Source organism: Bombus vancouverensis, chromosome 9, assembly GCF_051014615.1.
Source record: "Bombus vancouverensis nearcticus chromosome 9, iyBomVanc1_principal, whole genome shotgun sequence".
Lineage (NCBI taxonomy): Eukaryota > Metazoa > Arthropoda > Insecta > Hymenoptera > Apidae > Bombus > Bombus vancouverensis.
Genome location: NC_134919.1, coordinates 8,607,436 through 8,631,200, shown reverse-complemented (window position 1 = coordinate 8,631,200; position 23,765 = coordinate 8,607,436). Strand labels below are relative to the sequence as shown.

Sequence of the window (23,765 nt, the reverse complement as noted above, 5' to 3'; positions counted from 1 at the left end):
CATAGGTCTGCTGTATATGATTGATTAATATTAGTATTTACATATATATTTTCTTTCAATAACGTAATAAAAATTATTTGACATAAAAATTTTAATATTATGCTAGAATTAACCGGTGACAGAAATATTACTATATTATATTTGAAGTAAAGTGTTATAAATATTATTTGATGTAGATAAAATTCCTATGCTTTTCGTTCAATATTTTATATGCTTCCGGAAACAAAATATATTCATTCGCAAAAATTCGAATATTTTTAATCACCAAAGTATTGTCCTCTCATTTCTCTACGAATTAACTACGTTGCTCTAATCCAATTTATAAATTTCTTACCACCACTGGCATAATTCATAAATATTTTAAATTATAACAAAATCTTCCATAAATTTCCGATATCATTTTTTACATGCAATATTCATTACACTGTCCTGTCATTAACAATAGAACAAATCTAAAAATATATATGATATGTATTTATCTATAAATATAATAAACGTACAAGGATTTAATGTATAACATAAGCTACCCTTCGTCAGGAAGTTTTAAAATACGCCCGTTTAAAAATATTCCAAAACTATGTATCTCGTATTTGTATCTGACAGATCAACCGTGACCTCCATTGGGTTAACAACAACGATAAATTTTTGTTTATTCAACATGACAGATAACTGGAAGAAAAATTCAATGATGCGGCTAACGTGACGTTTCAAAGAACTCGTAGGTTGCAAAACTTTTGCGAAACGGGGGCGCACGATAAAATTAATAAAACTGTCACAGAAAACAGATCGATATTCCAATATCGCGATGTTCCATCCTCACGAATTAATGGTAAACGTTTTTGTACATTCCGCGGAACGTCTCTGTCGCGCGTGTGTAGCTTCAAATGCAACCAAATAGCAATAATAAAAATGGGAGAGCTGGCATGTAACAGAAAAATAAATCTTCTGGTCGGAAAGAGGGCGGATAGAAAAACGGTTTAGGGGGCGAGGAGCGGATAATCATAGAAAAATTCTTCATAGTTGCGAGGTTTGCGGCTTTTCCACCAATTGTTGAGTAATAATGTGTCAAATAACATTAAAACAATATCGTTGGGAAACGTCACTGCGGTGTGTCGCGACAGGGAAGTGTATTTCATAGCCGCGGTTAGCCTGGAAACCGCCGAGGGAGACACTTCAAAGGTGCCAAAAAGGCTTGACGTTTACGTGCGAAATAACGGTCGAAAGTATCCCATTCTCGGGCGCCGGCAGCCACGTGCATAAATTCGTGGGACAAACTGCCATTGCAGAGGTTTCGCATAGCTACGCCCTTAGGTGCAATGCATAGTGCGACTGCAGTACATTTCGGGATATAAGCCCGCACGCCGTCTCGCTTGTATACACAGTGTCACAAAAATTTCCATTAGAAGCTCGTATCCTATTTTCTTATGTAAGAGAAAAGCGTAAATATTGCATAGGTTTGGAGATAAGGGACTTTATGGAATTCGAGTATTCATTTTGTGAGACATTAGGAGAAAAGGCAAAGGAATGTAAAGGTTTTTGTTCACTGTAAATAATGTTCTGTCGTAATAATTATTAGATCCTATACTACATGTTTATTCAACGATGAAAGTTCAAGCAACTATAAGATAATAGTAATGTATGTTAAATTTCCAAAAAGAAAAATGAAAATTGAATACGTCAAATATGGGTAGCAATAAAATGCAATTTCAAAAATGTTAATTTCAATGAAATATTACGACGTAACGTAGCGGTCGTATTTAATTTTCGAAATGTATGTCATATCAGATGAAATATTGAATTTATAACTTCATGAACTTCATACCAGTTTTATTCAGATTGCCAAGCGGTACGATTAAATGTAATATTAATAGTTTGCACTAATTTGTCCTATTTGCTAATTTCATTTACTCTGTGTATACACAACTTTTGATATCAATACACATTGATGCAATTGGCGTTGTTTTCATAAATATAGAACTAGAAAATTTTAAGTAGAATACATATTATGTGGATCTATTAAAATCTATCAATTTAATTTCTTTTAATTCATTTTTATTTTAACTTCTACATTTAAAAATATTAATTACTGACACATTTTACCACTGACTTTTAATGTATATCATACTCAAATTATTATACATTACAATCTATACAAGCAAATATATAGTCCATAACTTTTATATTAAAAGTAGCATGGCAGTAATTTCTATTAAAAGTAGAATGCAATTTTGAAACTATATTGTAGGAAGCCAAAAGCATTCACCTTCATGTGTTGTACAGTGTAACGTTATACATACATCATCTCATTTGAATTGCAATAAATGCACGGTGAAACTACTCATATTCATCACCACAGAAATTTTAAGAGAATTTATATTATCCTTATGGAATTGCTATCTCCCGCTTGTTCCATGTTTTGTCATTGATTCACTTTAAATACTATATTTCGCAATTTCATCTTGATCATTTCTATGTTCAAAGGAATATTCTTTGAACAATCTTCTCGTCGTTTTTCTTCTGCATTTTCTTAAAAGATATAACTTCTAAGATATGTTGCAAGATATTCTACATATGAACTTCCACGCTTAACAAAATTATAACTATTTCAAGGATGTAATCCGTAATCAGTGGCTTAGTGTGCAAGAAGGAATAGACGTAGCTGGTCTACTTGGGACGATTAAGATCTACTTGACTTAATACATTCGTCATTCTAATTCACACTAGAACTAATTTAAAGTCTTTCTCTTTTATCATTTTTTAATTCACGAGATATATGAAAAAGATAGAAAGATCAAACTTCAAAATGCCACCAGTTTTTTAATTACTGACTTTCTTCTTGCATTCTGCTACCTGCTATAGTCAAACTCATCCTAATTAAAAACGTCTTCAAGAGGAACAGTGAGAAGATCTTTTTTGTGAAGCGATTGCTTTGAAGGACCATCGTCAATTTTGCGTATTCAATGATAACTTCATACTAGTGCTTAAAAAATAAGAAAAATACTTATATTGAATTTTCGCATTCGTGTTTCACACTTGACCAATATAACCATGAAAGTCGTGTCTCGTTCCAATGCCAATGAAATTTTAAAATATATTATTTAAAATATATAGCGGCTCAAAGAAATTATCAGGCTCTACATTTCATGTTTATAATAACAAACTCTCGTAATCATATGAAAGTACTACGAAAAGATACAAAATTTAATATATCAAACTTGCATTTAATTATGCTATAATAAATACAATACTTCGTCTAGCCACTGTACGCATACAAATTTTTGTACGATAAATGTTCAAATACTTTCGTGAGCCACGGTTAGCACACGTAGCAAAATAGTTTGGAAATTTCCATCGAAAAGTCGCAAGCACCGCGTAGAACGGACGTGGTAAGCGTTAAGTCTGCCGCGAGGCGGTCGTATATACCAAATAGATACAGGTGTGGAGTTATAGCACGAGCAACCGTACGTGTGTTTGCGTACACACTGTTGCACTTTGTCGTCGGCGGTACGTCGTAAACTGTATCGTTCGCCAACAATCGTCGTCCCCGGACGAGAAACGCGCTACACTGGTGTCATCCTTGTCGCGACCTGGTAATCCCGCCGCTGGTTTTCAACCGACCTCTACCCCTTTGAGCTTCTCTCGTCGCGTCTACACTCGTGCACGAGGTGATGTCGGGTCTTCGACGAATACAGAAAGCAGGTACGCGAGACACAGACCCAGTTGGAGCGTGTTTTCTCGGTTTTCTCTAATTGAATGGAGCGGTTGAGGATTTAACCCCTTGCTCTTGGTGTGTACGTTTGTTTGTTTCCGAGCCTAAGTCCGCCCCTGTGTGCTCCATCCTTCGTTCTCGAACTAATTGCTTATGACCTTCGTGCTGCTGCACTTCTTGCGCGAATTCAATTAAAGTCACGAACCGATACGAGGATACCGAGAGCCGAAAGTTGCTTTATCGCGAGAACGTGGCCACGAGTGACCTGCTTGGATTATTCGAAAGCTCCAATTATCGTTGTTCGATTTAGTTAGTTGGTTCAACTTTGGAAAATTTGGATTTTTTGAAGTCCAGATTATGTTTTTTCTTTTTTTTTTTATTATTTAGAATCGTATCAATTGCCAGGGTTGTTGGAGAAATAGATTCTATGTTCAAATTCATTTGCACTGCATATCTACATCTATAGAAAGAAATAAACTCTAAATTCTATCCTATCGTAAGCATCAATGGGAAATAGATTGCCCAAACTGTGATAAAGTGTCATAAAAAATATATAGAAAGTAGTATTGTGCAAACTGTTGCACTCCACTTAAGTAATAGTGTAATCATTTATCTAAGTAATATTTATACAATGTCAACGTGACTCTAACAACCATTTCGTTCCATCAGCATGTCTGCGCCATTGATTTAAATCTGCGATAACTAGTTTTATTATCCCATTGATTGTATTGATACACATATACATACAACGAGGACACAGAATTTGTGGAAGCGATATGTAACAAATTCGGATAATGTCGGCTGAATTAAAGCGATATCGAATTTTAACAAATCTCTACTATTCGTAAAATTTTACCGCTATTTCCATAGATTAAAAATAAATATTCATTCGCAACAAAAAACACGTCGGTATCTCAAATTAATATCTAAGGCAATAACTTGTTTAATATTTCTGTACTCGGCCGAAGTACCTTTTCCAGCATGTAGAAAAGAAAAAAGATCAAGCATAAAACAATGCAGCTTCCATCTTTCCATAATTCATAGTCGATTGTAATCTCTTTTAACCCATTTCTAGTCCGAATTCTGAAAAGTAGCCGCCAGAAGGATAGAATCTATTTATCAACAAAACTCGATCTATACAATGGCTAACGAAAGTATTTGAATATTTACCATAGAAAACTTTTATGCGTGAATATGGTACATCTTGTATAAAACGTTTTTAAATTTCAATAACATATTAATAAAACACGACTCTCATGATTACATCGATAAAATTAGCAATCAACAAAATAAATATATAGAAGTTTTTACGAAGTATTTACGGCTTGTTATATAATAAAGAATACAATCGAATGTCAAGATTATTGCATATATTTAAAGTAAATATCTTGTAGCTCCCATGCACATTTTCAGATTCATTTAAAGTATCACCAATATAATCATAACAATCGTGTCTTATTATCGATGAAATCTCAAAATATTTTATGTGAAACGTATAATATATTTCTAAAAAATATTTGTAAGTGTTCAAATACTTTCGTGAACCATTGTATCTTACAAGCAGAATGGTAACCATCAACACTGCACGACCATTAATCATCGGGATTCTATTTTTTCGTCTTAGACACACAACCGAAAAAGGTGTGAATTGCATAATTTTTCAACCAAGAAAATCCCAGTACCGGTGCTTGCAACGAGTATCCAACGCGTACACATTTATCTCTGACTGACACAGATTTGACAAATCGTTAAACGCTAGCGATGTACACACGTACTCGTTGGAAATGAATTTTTCCGTGTTCTGCTTTTCCGCCATGTTCTACGGCTGGAATTAATCGATGGCAATCCTTAACGCGTTACGGCGAGAAAAGTTGGAAGAAGTTTGAAACGCGTACACCGTAAAGTAGAATTCGACACGAATCGTTGCTGGTACAGTCGAGAACGACGTTCCTCGTCGACAATAAGCTAACGAGGATTCTTTTCAAAGGTTTCGAAGAAATGGCTTCTGCCGATTGTCTATAATCAAAGTCCCCACAGATGTAATTTCACGACGGTAACCCTGATTCTTCATTGCGGATTGCGATTGCTGGTGAAACTTTTTCGGGGTAACTGTCGCTGGGCTTCGTTACGCTTGAGGGTATTCCTGTCGTTTGTTGTTTCTATCATTATTTCCCGGTAATCATAATTCAATAGGCAAAAGTGTAATTCTACATGAAAAAATGAGATGAAAACATAAAGTAAAATTTTTTTTACGAGTTTGAAAAATTAAAAATGAATCAAACAATATTTGTTCATATGTTTCGATTTTAAGATAAATCGAATTTAGAAACTTGTTAAATATATATAGTCCAATTATCGATTGAATACCAATGAATAATCAATAAGAGGTTATTGTTCAGGTCAAAATAAGTAAAAATGTAGAATAAAATTGTTACATTTAAGGTCTCGTTTTCAAAAAAATAAAGTTTGTGTTTCACACAATAAAGTTTCAAAAAAATAAAAATAAAGCAGTATATATGTTTAGTTAATGTAGATAAATTTTCAAATTGAATTTCCTTGTACACTAGTCATAATGAAGTAAATGATGTGCATAATGTTAATACAATATATAAGGTGCATCTATGTGATATATTTTATTCATTTAATAAATTTGAATTTCACGTCCCTTTCTAACCCGTTATGTCGTACCTATACACGCGAAATTTATGCCACACGCCTTGCACGACCAGTGAAACAAGTCAAAATCAACGAATCTTGTCAGAAAAAGAACATAAACATACTCCTCTAGCAATCCAATATGAAATAATGAATTTTAATGCGCATATCGATAGAAATGCAAGGATATATTCGAAAAAACCACCGACTCCCTTCCATTACAACAAAACAAAAAGGGAGAAAAACTCGTTACAGAAACAGAATACAATGTTTTCTCTGACTTTCCTCCGCTTTTAGCTTTCATTTATGCAGCTTTTGTGTGCCCCTTCCTTTTTTTTCTAAATAAATTCCATCGCAGTTTCTGAATTCGGTTTCCTACACCCTCTCTTGCAACGAAACACGAAACAAATAAAAAAAAAAGGAGCGAGAGAGAGAGAGAGAGATGAACGAGATGCACGAGACGATGTTCGGACGCTCTTCTATTTCCTTCCGTGTTTTCGCGCAATTCGCTTTTCCATTTCCACGGTTACTCGAATTTATGAAGAATGTTCATCGAAATAATAATAAATCGCGCAGGATAGCAACGTTTGTTACATTTAAAAACGCGTTACTCATCGGTCGCGAACACGACAGAAATGCCCGGGTATTTGTTCTTATACAAGTACTGGTTGCGTCATGCATTACTCGCAACGCGTTATAGCGAAACATTGATTCATGCCTCGAACCGGATTTTAAAGCGATGTTTGTTAAAAGATTCATCGGAATATCCGGTACACTGAATTCAATTTGTTTAATTTGCGTTCAGCATCGATTTTATAATGTAGCATCGTAAGAGCAACGTCATTCCGAAAACATTCCATAAATAACGCGCATATTCGCGTGCCAAGTTACGTTATGAGTTTTGTGAATAATGTAAGGTTCTTGTTAAAATTAATTTCATTATTATTGCAAGGTAACTTTGTACTTTCTTTATTTGTATAACAAAAGTAATATTTCTAGCAATTTTTGTTGCCCTCTCTTTTATTTCGCGTATCACGTATTTTATAAATTTTTGTTTTACCATGATGTAAAAAGTCACATTTATCATCGGTGACTCGTGTCGTTATATTTTTGTAATTATTTTTAATTTAATATTCAAGATAAAAAATGTTACGTTTTAGTGAAATACATTAATTAAATCAACATTATAGTGGAAGTGGAAAGGAAATGGTAAAAAGTGTAAAAAGAATTTACGAAGGGAATGAGAAAAAATTTACAAAAGGAAAGTATCTTGCACTTTAATCCCTAAAAAGTTAACTTCCTGCCTTGTTTGTACTCGTTTCGAATAGATAATGAAGATTGCACGGCAATGCAACAAGAAAAAACAAAGTTGTAACAATTTCTATCTCTCTTGTAGATTACAACGTAGCTTGGTCAAGATTAACAATAATAACTATCTAAACATAGTAACCACAAGTTCTCAGTAATAGATCCAAAATGTTGTACAAATCAAACATTTTACAGTTTGTAATCAAACAAAAAGCTTTATAGCTAATAAACTATTAAATTATAAATGATAATGATTAGTTAACAATTTGATATGATATTAAAACGAAGATACTTTTATGAATTATACTTTTAGTATATATTCTTTTAGTGAACAGAACTCACTAAATAATAACCTATAATAATGGCAATAATAATAATAATAATAACCAGAGAGATAAACATTTCAATGATATTAAATTAGACTGACAGAAGGGGATGTTATGTTATGTTTCTCTTACTCCAAATTTACAATTCTCTACATACTCGATTGTACGAGAAACATTAACAAAATTGTTCGTTTTAGCATGTCGAAGAAGTGAATCATTAGCGCATAATACTATCTCTTCTGGTAACCACCGATTCCTATTAACTCGACGAAATCCCCGCTCCTCACAGATTCCATCCTAATCATCGACCTACTCAAACTACCAGCATATTCCTAATGCTGAATGTTTCCATATCCAAAGAGCAGAAATACTCTAATCTCACTGATGAGTTCACTTCTAGGTCTATCTCCGCTTATTAACCATACTATCCATTGTTGCTTAACTCACATAAGCCTGATTGCTCCGAGATATTTTCCGGTTAACTTACGTAAATGCTAATTACACGCGCAAAGATCGCCCATCTCATTCTATACCTAATATTTACTTTGCTAAAGTGTTTCGGAGGAAATGATGTAGCACATAGTAAATTGATCAAGGTAACAAACATTCAAGTATGTCACATTACCTTCAAATAAATTTGTATTTGAGAAAAAGTATTGAAGAAGATGACGAAACTCTGAGTGAAATTTTAAAAAGATCGCAGATGAAGTTTGAGAAGGTTTGAATATTTATTTAACAGGCGGACTGTTGATATTTATGTATTTATGAGAAACTTTAATGCGCAAAAGTTTACAATATATATATATCTGCGATATTCAAATATACAAAATATCCGAAGCAGAGTATTTGTTTTTTAAAATATTTAATAAATGGAATAAATCTGCAATGCAACGTAATGGTTCATGTTAGATACTTACATGGGCTGTCGTTTACTAATAGTTTCTGACACATTCGATGCGAAAAATGCCAATCGTCGGAATGTGTACGTTACTATGGACAACTATTATGATCGAAACACATTGAATGTGTTAAATCCCGGAAGAATAATTCTCGAAGCTCAAACTACCATTAAAGCCGTTAAAAGTGCGAGTGTACATTGCTATGCACGTTCAGGAGTATCAGGAAACTTGTCAGCATCTTTCCTCGCTGGAAAGTTTTAAGTAAATCTTAGCCGATCCACTTGCGATTCAACTCGCCGTGGGCCGCTCAACCGAATAACTTACTTTCGACGCCATCGCCAGTTCTTAGAACGATAATGATCCATTAAGAAACTCGGAACTCGGGCATTCCTTGTGAATATTACGAGTTAGCTAGAGGGAGACGCTTCTCTCACAAGAGAGACGGATTTAACAGAAGAAAAAACGTTAATCGGAGGAACACGAAGGTGCCGGAAACGGTCGCCGAGTCTTTCGACTTTTCATCGAACTGGAAGGAGTCGTCTTTGTGCTTAACGGCCGGTACCAGCATGCGGTACTAAATGGAGTGGGGAGGGGGGGTGGAAAGGAAGGATCGAACGAACGAAACGAAGGGCTCGCTTCCCGATTCCAGATGAACGGATTTCGTTAAAAGCAGATTTACATTTTACCGGCCACTCTCTCTTTCTCTTAACTTACTATTTCCTTTTTACTCTTTTCCTGTGTAAACCGTTATTCTCTCCATTCATTTGTACTTTCATGTTCTAATAAAACAAAGAAAAAAAAAAGAGAAGAAGAAAATAATATCAAACCATCGTATGTATTATTGAATGTGGCGGATGAAAAGAGAGTTGTGCGTTTCGTCCCGGGACTACCGGTGGACTCGTCAGTAAGGCTACGCCCGGTAGTCCCTGCCTTAGACGTAGAGGGAGTCTCGCTAGGTGCGGTATTTGTATCAATCGCTCGTATATTCGACCGCTAGCGAGTTAGACAGACTCGTTGTCGTCGTAGCCCTCTAGTGTTAGCGGTTGGTACCAGCGGATCGCCCGAGAGGTGTTGCGCCGCGTTGATGCCTCGACCTGTCTGCGTCCTATTGATACCGATCCGCCACAAGAATTTACATATTAATTAATTAGACCCAAGCATATTAAATTTCGTGTCATTTATACATGTAGTACACATATAGCCGAAAACAAAAATAAGTGAATAAATAGTGGACAAAATGTGAATATTAATTTCGATTGTTTACCTCCTTTCATTCGATTCCTTTCGTGAAGCCAAGATGAAATTTCATGATGATTTCTCTCTGTCCAGGTGGAGTCGTACACGAATCATCAGCCACAGCCGTATCCACAGCAGAGGTGGGATCGTAACGACGCTTCTTCGCCCCATACCGATCAGACAGAGAATCTTCAGTGGATCGAAATCAGGGTGAATCTTCAACCGTTCCATTTCTCGAACGGCCAGTTGAATTTACGATGCAGCGCCCAGATTCCAGGCATATATTCGGCGATAAGCGAGGTGCAGCTCGGTGCTGGACTGCGTGAACCTGTGCCAGAGAGGGGTAATACGAATTTTATGCTGACTTTGAATGAGAAATCCTGAATATACAACACTCGCGTACACAGACACGTTGACATGTAAAACTGCCCAACGTTTTTTATTTTCTTCTTCTTTTTTTTTGAAAGAGAGAGAGAGAAAGAGAGAGATTTAATCTCGCACGATGCCGCAAAGATAAGAATGACGAACGAATTTATTGTAAAAGCTGCACTCTGATAATTTTTCAGCGAATTCGGAGAAATTTAGAATCGAGGTTTTCGAGAATGCTCGCTGTTGGACAGTTGAACATTCTATTTTTAATGATTCAGTGAGGATCTACAATTAGTGATAGGGATTGTAGTTGGTTATTCTTGAAGTTCAAATACTTCGGATTTAAAATTCGCGCTTTTTTTTAATTATTTCCTTCGTGATAATTTTGAAATTTATATTTATACTTTCTTTACGTATAATATAAATAAGAGAAGAACTGTAATATGAATTTATAAAGAATTTAATTTTTTGATATCGTGACATAAAATATTACTAGAATACTACAGATAGATATTTGTCAACATATTTGATATGAAAATATTTTTACACTTTTATAGAGTGTCTATTATTACCACTGATAACTGAATAATGTAGAGCTACCACCTTGCATGGTTCACTCTGTGAATTCTGTAACCTATTCCAAACCGTATTGTGCAGTAGATATCAACACAAGTCACACGATTCAAAACTACAATAGTCTACTACCATTTTAACGTTCTCTATTTACATGTATCTAAAAGAATGACAAAAAATACAGTATTTCAAAAATTCCCAACAAATGGATGATACAACTCTGGCTGTTCTCTATTATTCTCTCATCGGATTATCCTCAATATCTACATTTAATGCGAAAATATTCACTGAAACGTCCCCTAGCAATACAACCATTAAAGCCTCGGGAAAGAACATTGTCCAAAAGCAGCGAAAACATCTGAACTAACAGAGACACGTAATACACCCGGTAAAATTGAATCACTTAAGAGCCTCTAACATATAACAAGCCAAAGCGGAGAATCCCCCCTATGTTTTTGAGCTACTGTTTACGTTTCATTCGTATTCCCGACGAATTCCCCTTCGTGGCTGAAATTCCGCATAAATCTCGAAACAGGTTGTTTGTTCTTCGCTTTATTTTCTTTTTTTTTTACCCGATTTCAACACGATGGACGAACAGACGTGGCCCGCGAGGAACCCGCTTGTGGTTGTACACCGCGGATAATAGTTGCACGCTCGGGCTTACCAACCAGAAGATTAGCCGGTCGGTCGCACAGTCTAATAAATTTCGAGAGTTAGGGTCCACCCACTCGAAATCGGAAAGGAAGCCTCCGGTGCACGCCGCGCTCGCTTCCTGCACGCGACGTCGACGAGATTTAATTGACCGGCCACGGCTAGAACCGAGACTCCTATTACCTTTTCCGCAGCTCCTCCTTTCCCTCACCGTTCTTCTTTCTGGGCGGCCGAGTACGTCGTTTCCAGGGGAGTATATTCAACCGGAATTCCTGTCGCGACTAACCTGACGTCTTATGACGACGCACAGGTATTTTACGTACAATGACGCACAAAATGCAATTTACAACTATTGAATACGAATAATCAATGCTCTTTAGTACTGTACGCTCGAATAATGTTTCTTCTCTATGCTGGTTTTAACACTCGATGTTAATAAGCTGTCTAATTAGTCCTCGATATTAATGTCATCTAAAAAGGAAATTTTTCAAATTCGATCACCAAACATTGTTTTTCAACAAGTTCATGTTCAATCAGTTTTACAAGATCAAGTATCTTGTGCAGACTTTGCGAACCGTAATACGATCATGTTAGAAAGCTACTTTTGAATGAAAAATTGCATTTACTGCAGCATGTGGGTGGATCCTGGTGAAATTTGAGTTTACTATTTTAGAGTCACTAAAGTTTCATTTTACTTGGCTTTTGATTACTTAAGGTATGTCATAGAGCGAAGCTTTTAAAGAGGAGTAATGGTACGAAAGTTGCCCAAATTGAGACAGACACAAATAGAAATCTCGCACCACGCCCAACCTTCGCCTGTTACTTATGAGAACAAGTACTTACATACGTGTAGTATACTACAACTATACTATGAGTGTAAAGATATATATATTATTACGCCGCTCTCAGGAAAAAATTCTAAAAGTGCTGAGAATATCTAATAGTCACTGTTGAAGTAATTACTTCAGGAAAAAATCTACATCTTTTTCTTTTGTATATCCGTGACCTGGAGACCGCTGTTACGAAGAGAATAGAATTTAGTAAAAAAGTTCAAGATAAGGAGATCCGTATTATTGTGCCCTTGAATATAAATTTTGTTTTGGGTTACAAGGTCTAAAAACAAAAGAGCTATAAATACACGAACGTGCTCCCTGTCATATCTTTTTATTGTATTGTAACACTCTAAGAGTGAGGATCTGGATCAGCATACACTATACTTATACCTATACTTATTTCAATATATTTTTCTATTACAAATTCATCCACTCGTTCCTCTATCAGTCAACCTCAACAATCATACACACAAGGAATAATTGATGAAGAGCTGCGAAAAAAGTTTACTAATTTTCATTGCCACTGTTCATTGTTCATTAAAGTTCTAAAATATATATATATAGAAATTATGATGTCATTATTCAATGAGTTTTTAACGAATAGGAATCTATAAGAATATTTAATGGTAATATTATATGCTCATTTTTTATTATTATCTTTCAGTGCACTAGAAGAGTTACAAGTATAACACATTTGATCTTTCCTAAGAATTAAAGACTCACCAATAATTAAATTACGTGAATGGTATAAATATTCAAACATTTTGCATCTTTTATCATGGTAAAACGGTATGCACGCAGCATCTGTCAGGAAGAAATTAATCCTTTTTCCTTAATGTTATCGTTAGCAGAAAGAAAGTGTAGAAAGTAAAAAGCAAAGATATTAATGAAGGCGATTAAGCAATGTCGGAGAGTGTCTAGCAGAGAAAAATATGAAACGTTTTCGATTTTTCAACTAGGAGAAATTTACAATTCAATTTCCTTAGTATTCTGACCAAGGTGAGAACTGTACTCAAAATAATTACAATCACGTTTCCTGATCGTTGTATATTTAAAGCTTACAGTTAGCAGTGTAACATTCCTACAAAACATTTATATCAATTATCAATGTACAGAGTTATCATGTCATTTATATTATAACAAAAAAAATGAGAAAAAGGGATGTTAGAAAACGTTAATGGTTGCAAACTTTTTATCAGTCCCCTAACTTTTGCTTAAATCAAACAATTTATGAACATACTTATTTTACAATATAAACACTTCGAAATCGTATAATTTGCCTTCGCCTATTTGAAGAATATACAACGAAGCAGATTTAATACTGTTGCTAAATTTTATTCCAGATATTTAAGAATATAGCCAGATTTGTCTAATTTCTCATTCGAACATTAATACTCGAACAGGAATTAGTCTTCATTCTGTTTCATCGCATTGAAATTCTTATTATCTGCAGTGCGGCGTTGCGCACCGGTTTCGAAATCGAACTGAATACGATTTCTGCACGATTGAAATAATCACTTTGCTGCCGTGGAAACGTGGAACTGTATCATTCTCTTAACAAAAGGCAATGAATTATATTCCATCAGGGCAGAATATTTATCAACGAAGCATACTGCAAATAAAAAAGATCTTAAAATTTCATCCCGTTTTTATCGACGAGTCCCGGCCGCTCCGCTGCTCGATTAAATTGAATTTTAGCGCATGCAAGTAGAATATGATGGATGGCGTCAGACGAGCAGCTCCGTTGTCGGATTAAAACGCGCACAACTCACTAGTTTCTTGCGTGAAAATCATTTCGCAGTTAGGTATTCATGGCGTTCAAGCCTGTTATTTATCTTTCAAAGATATTTATTTATCTTTCTCAGAATTATTAAACATCTTGAACGTTTCTTTTTATTTCGATACTATGACGAAAGGTGATACCATGTTATTATGCGAATATTAAATTATTGGTGCATAATTAATAGACTGCAGGCTTTCGTGCAAATTTATATCTGTACGGAAACAATTAAAGAAATGAAATTTCAGTAGAAATTCGTCTTATCTATTAAAAATTAAAACAAGTACTTCGTCCTCTTTAGTTCTCTGTGTTCTTTACCTTTTAACCAAAGCTCTATTATTACACTGTTATGAACTAAAAGCGAAGAGCGAGAAGAAAGCAATAAAACTTTAGTTTTCTTCAGTTTGAGAACGGTAGATGGAACTCTTTAATTAAACAGGGCAATATTCTACTTTGGATATTTTATAGATTTTTCTATATTATATGCAGTCTCTACCTTTACATTCTTTAATTCTTCATAAATGCACAAAAACCCGAGTTATAATAATTACTGCTGTTAAATTTTTCAAAATTTGTTTATAGATTTAGGAGAACCTTTCGTAACCTATCGCATGAGGATAAGATATCCAAAGTTATTGAACCACCCTATAAATCTAACGAGAACTATATTTTGTTCATTTTTGACGAAAATAAATCATCGTGTTAAGTTAGAATCTTTACTTGAAATTTATAAACTGTATGCTAGATATATAAGTGATGGTTGATTGAAATTTATTATTATTTAGAGGATGAATATTTGAAAATGTTATATTTTTAGATATTGGCGCTGTTTAGCATTAGATGTGTATCACTTTAATCCATTGACTGCTACAGAATCATGCTGTTTCGGAATAGACAATCAGCTATGCAGCGGTAAACCAGAGTTATTTGGGATAGGCAATCAACTATGCAGTGGTGAACCGAGATATCTCACGTGATGCGAAGGGAAAGTACGTATATGGGTCAACAGTTGCAGGATACCGCGTTATTGTGACCAGTGTATTGCAGAAAATCCGGAATTGTTGAAGTATCGGCACATCAAATATTTTACTAGCCGTATTATGCTCGAAAAAATTCTAGATATGCGAAAATTGTTATGTCGCGTTTGCAATGATACGAAGTACTATTGGTAACAATCATATTGTATTATTCCTAATGTTTCAAATATACTATTACGTTTTCAAATGAGGTTTCATGAAATACATTGGTACATTTACATGACACACTTGCATTTTTTGAGATACTAATGACAAAAATATTGCATTACGTCAATTTCCTTTTTTCTCTTTATCTTTCACGGAATATAATTTACTTCTGTAATTATACAATCTTTTACACTGACCTTTAAAATATAGCAAGGAGACGATGATTTTTCTAGAATTTTCCAGAATGTTTACGTGCGTTCCCATTCATCTCATATTTCCTGAATATTTTAATGGTATTCGTTACTATGTTACACTATTCTACATGAACTCGAACAGCATAGTTTGCGCCATATGGAGCGGCGTTTAGATTTTAACCCCGTAACCTACGACTACGGACATAGCCCGTAGTACGATGATCGGGACAAACGTAAATATTACGGGCATAACCCATAGTAGATAATCGGGACAAACGTAAATCGTAGGTTAAGGGGTTAATTGCGAGTACTTGATTCATATATCAAAGGTTGTGTGTACAAGATGTTTTACATGAACGCGATCATAGCTCAATAGTTGAAAATAGAAATAAATAACATATAAATGAAAGTTAACTAAGTTAAATACTACTGGTTGCATTCGCGTCAAAGATATTTCTATCAATTTATAAGACTTAATCTAATCTGACTTATAATTTGAGAATTAACGAATTGAAAAATAAAGAGATACTTATCAAGCGTCGGAATACTTCTACGAGGTTTAACCATAAGAAACACCAATTTTGTTATTGTATATTTGCTTCTAAAAATTAATTTACCTATCGTACCTATGGCGATTCCACAGAATAAAATCCTTGTGAATAAATTTATCTATAATTTAACAATTCAATTAGGACTTTATCTAAAGTAAGCAACTGTCCAACAAAAAGCAGATAATTGCTATATCCTCTACATAGCTCTCTTTCCTACTCCAAAAACTAAAATAAACTTAAATAAAAGAAGTCTATCTCAAACTCAAGAACCACATATCGATCTTAAAGAAACACAAACTTAATTCGACCGAAATTAAATTACTATAACAAGAAACGAAGTCATCATTGGACAGCAATCTAACAATTTGCTATGTTACATCGATATCGTCGTTTCTTGCAACTTTTCTTTATCTCATAAAAAAATCCAGCGAGCGTACAAGAAGTTCACAACCAACAACAGTGGAACTCTCTTCGAGTTTTCTATATATATTCTCTTTTCCAATAGAACCGTGGCCACGTAAGATTCAGGCTCGTTGAGAAACTTGTCCCGTAGAAGATGCCGACTGTCGAGTTCTTGGCGTGGTCGTTTCGAAAGTTCGCCTCTCCGTGTGGTCCTCCTCTCTCTTGACCCCTATAAAACCACTGCCCCTCCTCGTCGGCTAAGCTTTCTGTCTCACTCATGAACCCTAACCCTCGAGTCGCCAAGTCTTCATTCCACTGGCTTCGCGAATCTTTTCCGGAATCCCCGGACGCTGATCTCACGTGTACGACGATCAACTAAAAGGGGGAAAAAGCTTGAACGTCTTTAGATCTCTCTTTATGGACCCTGAAGATTGCGCGATAAATCGTTAATGGTTTTCAACCGGTCGGTTACATGCGTACGTGAGCCATTTTTTGCTCTGTAATTCTCTCTATTTACAGGCCTTCCGGTTCTTAATATCGCGATTCTTTCACTTTTTTTCTCTTTTGGAGAGAAGAGGATTTTTATATGTGATACATGCGAGTGAATGAGAAATATTCGTCGATTGATTTATAATACACAATTGAGCTTCAAATAAGTAAAATGCATTGGTTGCGATAAACAGAGAAATTGGTCAAGGTGAAATGAATTTGATTTTCCAGACGAATGAAATATAGAAAAATTCAAACTCGAATTTATACGAATTAAAAATATTTGTTCTGTCAAATCTCTGTAAATCTCTTCGATAGTACCCACCATCGTATTTACTACACTATAATGTAAAAATAAAAATCATTAAAAATACAACGTACCTATAGGTACAAAAAGAATTTGGAAACCAAAAACACGCGAAACTGAAAAACAATTCGAAAGTGGAAATAAAAATCATTCTACCAAACAAAACAATCAACACTTTTACATACTCCTTTCTACTATTAAATATAACAGAACAATTAAAATGCGCAAAAACGCGATATGCGCAGTATCATACGAGTAAAGCCTTTTACCTTCGTTCGAATGGCAAGTGGTCTCTGAAAAGAGCGACGAGTATCACGATAACGTGCTTCAGGAACGCATGCTTATTTCAAGGGTTTGTGATAAGTTTATTCAACATACAGAGGCACTCGACGAGTGGCGTTCGCTATCAGACTTTGAATACTTGATTATTCAAGCCATTTTGCAGCCATATACATTTGACTATCTCGCAAAGGAAGCTCACGAAAGAATAATCTGTCTATTAATTCTTGTTGTAAAATATCAATCCATTTTCATGGAGAATTTTAATTTTCAATGTTATAATGAAAATTATGTCTCTTATTTCCATCTGTTTTGTATAAATGAAATTGTCAATCAAAGTCAATGTAAAAATAATAAAAATAGATAGTAAAAATTGCAAAAGTTCGACAATTTGCGCTACGTTGTTATAATAAGCTGTATCTCATTAACGTTTCTTCGAGTAAACAAAATTGTTAGCTATAGTACGCATAACGACCAAACGCTCTCCGATCGACGAACAATCGTGCAACGACAGTATCGGCTACGTTCGCTTATCTGGAGAATTGCTTCGCGCTATGTAACAACGGCCATCGGGAAGCAACCGCGTGCAGACAGATACGGAAATATCCTAGTGCAAGGCATCGTAGATACGCGTCTAAATGCTCGTGTCAGTCCACTTACTACAAGCCGTAGGCTGAGAACGCTATCGCGTGATTGATCGGCGATGCTTAGCGTCCGTGATTATCGGAAGTGTCTCCACGTCGATTATTTTGACCGATGAGTCAGGGGATATCGAAAGGAATCACTTTTAGGGGTTACTCGAACGTGAAGGAATCCTCGGCCCGGTCAACCTGAAGAAAAATCTATATAGGGATTCCCTCGTTCGGCCACGTCGCTCGAGTAATTGAGGCATTTCTCTTTTCCTCGAGATCGATCTTTTATTAGCTTGATGCGCTCGTGATTGATCGAACGAAGGATGGGTTTCTTCGTGCAGGTACTGAGAATGTGTAAATTCGCGATATATCGATTTCACAGATTGTAATTATCAACACGATTTATCGATTCATGTTACGTTGACTGATGTCCCTGGATCTAACGATCGCAAATTTATATCCTGGATGCGTTTTGATTGGCGAAAGTTTGATAGAAGACGAACGACTCTCGTAGGGAATCGTGAGAGGTAATTTGTATCTGTGTACTTAAGTGGTAATTTCTGGACATATATTTGATATTTAATATTTGTAGATTATTGGACAATAATATTTGTTATTTGGAAAATATCTCAAAGTTGAGATAAATAATATTGAACCAGACATTGTACATATAGTTGACAATAAGCCAAATTTTCTGTGCCAATACCATCAACATCTCTGCGAGTAATTAGACTGAATTTTTATCGTGTGCCATCATTGAAGCGCTATAAATAATCGTAATTTTTTAATTCGCATTTCAACAAAAACATGTCCTACAAATTCCATATATCGTGCACAAAGAATAATGCAATGCAATTTCAGCAAAGTCATAAATATTTCCCAATTTCTATTCATCATAAAGGAATGTAAAAGGTTTTATTAAAACGAAACCGTCGATATTCGGTGCTGTTCAAAGGGAATAACAGGAAGGCTTATACAAAAGGAAAAGCGCAGAGTGAATACGAAATAAGACAACGCGCGTTTGGCGCTACGATGGTTCCATAGCAGCGTGTAAAATTGCAGACCCGGTTCATTCTGAGAATCTCATTCCAGCCTTAATCCCACGTAATTTGCAAAGTTATACCTTCATTGCAACCGTCTAAAGCCACCTTTTTTCTTAACTATCTATATCTCGCGAGATTTCCACCCGCTTCTCTGAGAGGTGTACGAACAGGGAAGCTTGCATACAATACAGGCGAACGTGTACGCGATAGCAACAACCCTTTAGTCCTTTACCCCATATACTTTAAGTAAATCGTTTCTGTAAAACTTTCGAGGACTCGTGTCACGAACTTTAGAATGCCGGGTCATGAAGTTGTCTAGAGAGTTTTTATATCAAGAACTCTCCCGGATTTCCCTGCAACTTAAGCCTCGTGCACTTCTCAAAACGCACGGTCACTTGAATTCCACTGAAAAGCTCTTACCGGAAACCCATAGAGCAATCTTGCAAGCTGCTTTCACATGTACATTGCATTTTTATACGTTACCCCGACAATTTCACCGACTATCCTTGAAAATTTTTCCTGCACGCTCGACGCGGCCAAAAATATTCTACCTCCGATACCGACCTGCGTAAACAAGCGAAATTTTCTACTTAAAAACTTGTAGATAAAATAGACCCGTTTGGGTGAAAATTTGATCGATATTTATAATTATTTTTGTTGTTAATGCAGCAGAATGTTTAAAATATACGGGATACGTTTTCCTTTTTCCTACTATTTTCTTATTTCAGAAGTTTCATTTAGAACAAGAATGTGAAATTTTAACTAACAATGTGTTATATTTCCGGAAACGAACACTTTAAACTTTTGGAGCTCTTCATAATAGTGGAATAATTTATTTTTATATACTGTTCAAAAGCTTAAAATGAAAGTCCATGCATGACATGTAAATTTTTAACACACACAGAAATGTAAAATTCATTATTTCATTGCATTAACATCTACACGTACGGATATATTCAAAGCATGGTACAGTATACTGCCGTTAAAAGGAAAGAGGAAAACCTGTAATTTTTGCTTATACTTGAATGCACTACTTTTATTTCTTAATGCTTTTTTTACCATACCATACAAAGATACGTAATTTCGTGTAATTTAGCTCAAAAGCAGAATTCGATACTACTGATTAACATTTTTAAAAATTATTAATTAGAAAATTATTATTTTTATTAACGTCTTGCTGTAAAATATCTTTTTGCATTCTTTATGTAACTTATTTAATACCTTGACACACTAGATGTCGATTGTTTACGCTTTTTAATCTAACATCTTCTGTTTCGATTACCTACGAATGAATAGCTTTGAGAATTTAATTAAATTTACTAGCATTTAGAGTTTCTGGCCACTCCTTAATAGGATTATGAATTCATGAAAAGGACAGACGTAAGACCAGAATTTAAGATTATAGGCGGATTTTCTAGATTAAACGTCGGTGTTACGTCCTCGCCTAATTTCCTTACATGTTCCTGTGTAGCAAGTTTCTACAAAACATATACAAAATTTGGAAAATTAGTTTAAAAATACTCGTTAGCGACCTACATACTCAAACCATCAGCCGCTTTTTAAGGAAAGAAATTTAAATTTAGATGGCATATTGCGTTAACTATTGTGGAAGAAAGAGTATTTTTAAAGTCTTTCGTACAAATTATAACTTCTGTAATCTTGAAACTTTCGCAACCTGTGAAAATTTTCATATTTTATCAACATCAGCGAAATTTATAATATTCCCAAATTTCGCAGCAAATATTGATATTTTTATCGCGTTTTAAAAATAATGGCAAACTTGGGAATGATTCGCTCGACTGTTTATGAAACAAATTTTACGTATATAATTTCCTCACAAATCGTTAAAGCAGTAAACGTGCATAAGCGGTAACATCAATTATTTAACAAACGTATGCATATGTGTTCGTTAATTAAAAGTTGCTGATACGTATGAAATCTTGCAAGACTAATCTCCCAATTTATTCCTGAAAATCATATTCATATATGTGATATTTATATAGGATAGAACACGGATAGCGGATTTCAATCACTTTGAAATATGTTGTCAAGGTTAATTTCCTGGCTCTTGTATACACTCGTTCATAAATACTAGAACACCTGGTGATCTCATACAAAACATGGTAACTGAACTAAATTATCGCATAAACGATTAATCGATCAAAATTTTGCATTCATGCAACGATTCATTATAGTTGTTCGTTATAATCTAAGTTACTCCTTCATTCATTATAGTTTAAGACATCTATTCATTCATTAAGATTACCGTTTATTATAATTTAAGGTTTCACACGAGGCATTAAATTTTTAAATCTTTATCAATTTCTTAATGACACTTCCAACTTTCAGAGTGTTATAATACATGTAACTAAGAGTATATATTTGATTCTACACTTGAATATCGATTAACACATTCATTTTTGATGCATATAGCGTTTTAGAGAGGAAAGGTTTTAAAATTTAATATATTTCTTAACCAATTCCACGTGAAATCTGCTTTTCATTTGATTTCGGGATTAAATATGTGTTTGTATCACTTTTTCGGACATTTACAGAATATTAATAACATTAATTATATATGCAGACTAATATTAACAAAATTAAACTAACATAACAACTGGACTAATGTTACTGTTTCCCTTTACAAAACATAATGGATTTCATATCTATTTTTAAGAATCTTATACCTTCGAATCCACCAAATTATTTTTTTCCTTCAACTACTCTATATTAAAATACATTTTCTAAGCCAGAAAATTAAACAAAAATAGATTCATCATATTCTTTTCGCGTGATCCTCATTTATTTCTATCTTTTTAAGTCTTTCGTTGAAATACACAGAAAGAAGAACGCAATAATCGCATTAGTAACATTGCACAAACGAATAAAAACGACGCACCATGTGCGTCGGTAGCAAGAAAAGTCTTAGTATTAACAATGTAAAGACCTTGTTCGTAATTCGTTTCCTTATTAAACGCAATATATTTACGTTCGGATCGAGCACGTTTCTCGAATCCGTTCAAGTAACGTAAAAAGGTATCCATTAGGAAGAAGATTGATACGTTAAGAAAGAAAGCGGGTTAGCGTCTAATTCGAAAGCAGTCGAGCTCGTTCCTTTCGGGTCCCTTTCCCATCAAATCCCCGGCACCGACGTTACAGGAATTCGTTCGGCTTCTGCAGTCGCGGTAATTTCATTTCGTTCACACCGGCTCTATTCGCAGGCTGCCATCGTGTTCGTTGACTCGTACGTATTACTCCGTGGTCTACAGAATTGTTTTTACGAAATTGACTTTTCCCTCGGCCTTCGGGCATAAAGCGGCCAAGGAAAGAAAATCTATTGGCGTTCCGTTTAATGCTCGTCCTCCGCGACGCTTTCCACTTCGGCTACCACCGTTTATTACATTTCAATATTCCGATGTGGTTTAATCACATTACCGAACTTCGAACCGAACAGAAATTTGTAGAAAATACTTTTTGGATAATCTCCTGTAACCATTAGCATATGATAATGCAAACCAGCGCGAGCAACGGGAAAAAACGAGAAATGAAAAGGAAAAGAAAGGAGAGCGCGAGCGTTAATGGCCTGATCTGATGAGGCTCGATGACAAACTCTGCATTACATACACAGATTCTCTTGCACTTTAATGTGCATTAGTGCTTTCGCGTGATTATTCTCGATCGATCTATTGGTGTATCCTTTAGCAATAGCAAGTTTTATTTCGGTATGTTCAACTGGAACCTCGAATTCGTTATTTCAACTATCTTTATTCATTGCTGAATTATTTCGTAACTGTTGAACTGAAAAATAATTTCTCATGTTCCACATTTTCGTTGTTATTGTGCATATTAAATATGGTAGTTTAAGAAATTATGACCCGGATTCTTTTGCACAATAATTAATTGACTAATAATAGTGAACTGAGACAAGTAACAGGTTGTGGATTATAGACTTTAGATTCTTTGATTTTACGTCAAAAGGAATAATCAGTTAGCTTGTAATTTATACAATTAGTTTGTATTTCGCAACTACTAGCAAAGAAATATTTATATAATATATATTATTAATCTTTTATTATTTTTTATTTTATTTTATTAATATTTATTTAATATTTGATATTTTATCACTATTTTCATTAATTTTTTATTATTATTGTATCATTAATCTTTTCAAACTCATGATTAATGTCTATTTACTTATATATCATTAATATATATTTCTTAAGGTAATTATTTTATCGTAGAAATTTATTCTACAATCGATTTAGGGGTAGTTTAGAATCAATATAGCAGTAGTTCGATGTGCATAATCTGAGCTGTTCACGAATACGCTTAAAGGAATTAGATA

At 34.7% G+C, this 23,765-nt stretch overlaps 1 protein-coding gene and 1 long non-coding RNA gene across 2 annotated transcripts in view; one reads left to right on the top strand and one right to left on the bottom strand.

Annotated features, from left to right (window-relative positions):
- The window catches only part of LOC117163404 (uncharacterized), a 210,616-nt gene that overhangs the window by 178,842 nt on the left and 8,009 nt on the right, over nt 1–23,765 (top strand). Inside the window, exon 5 of the mRNA XM_033345647.2 lies at nt 10,227–10,476. Within this exon, the coding sequence (XP_033201538.1) occupies nt 10,227–10,476 (250 nt within the window). The remainder of the gene's footprint in view (nt 1–10,226; nt 10,477–23,765) is intronic.
- The window catches only part of LOC143303194 (uncharacterized), a 65,062-nt gene continuing 48,863 nt past the window's right edge, over nt 7,567–23,765 (bottom strand). Inside the window, exons 3-4 of the long non-coding RNA XR_013059278.1 lie at nt 10,162–10,461; nt 7,567–10,002 (exon numbers count right to left, since the gene is read on the bottom strand). This is a non-coding gene — a long non-coding RNA (uncharacterized LOC143303194). The remainder of the gene's footprint in view (nt 10,003–10,161; nt 10,462–23,765) is intronic.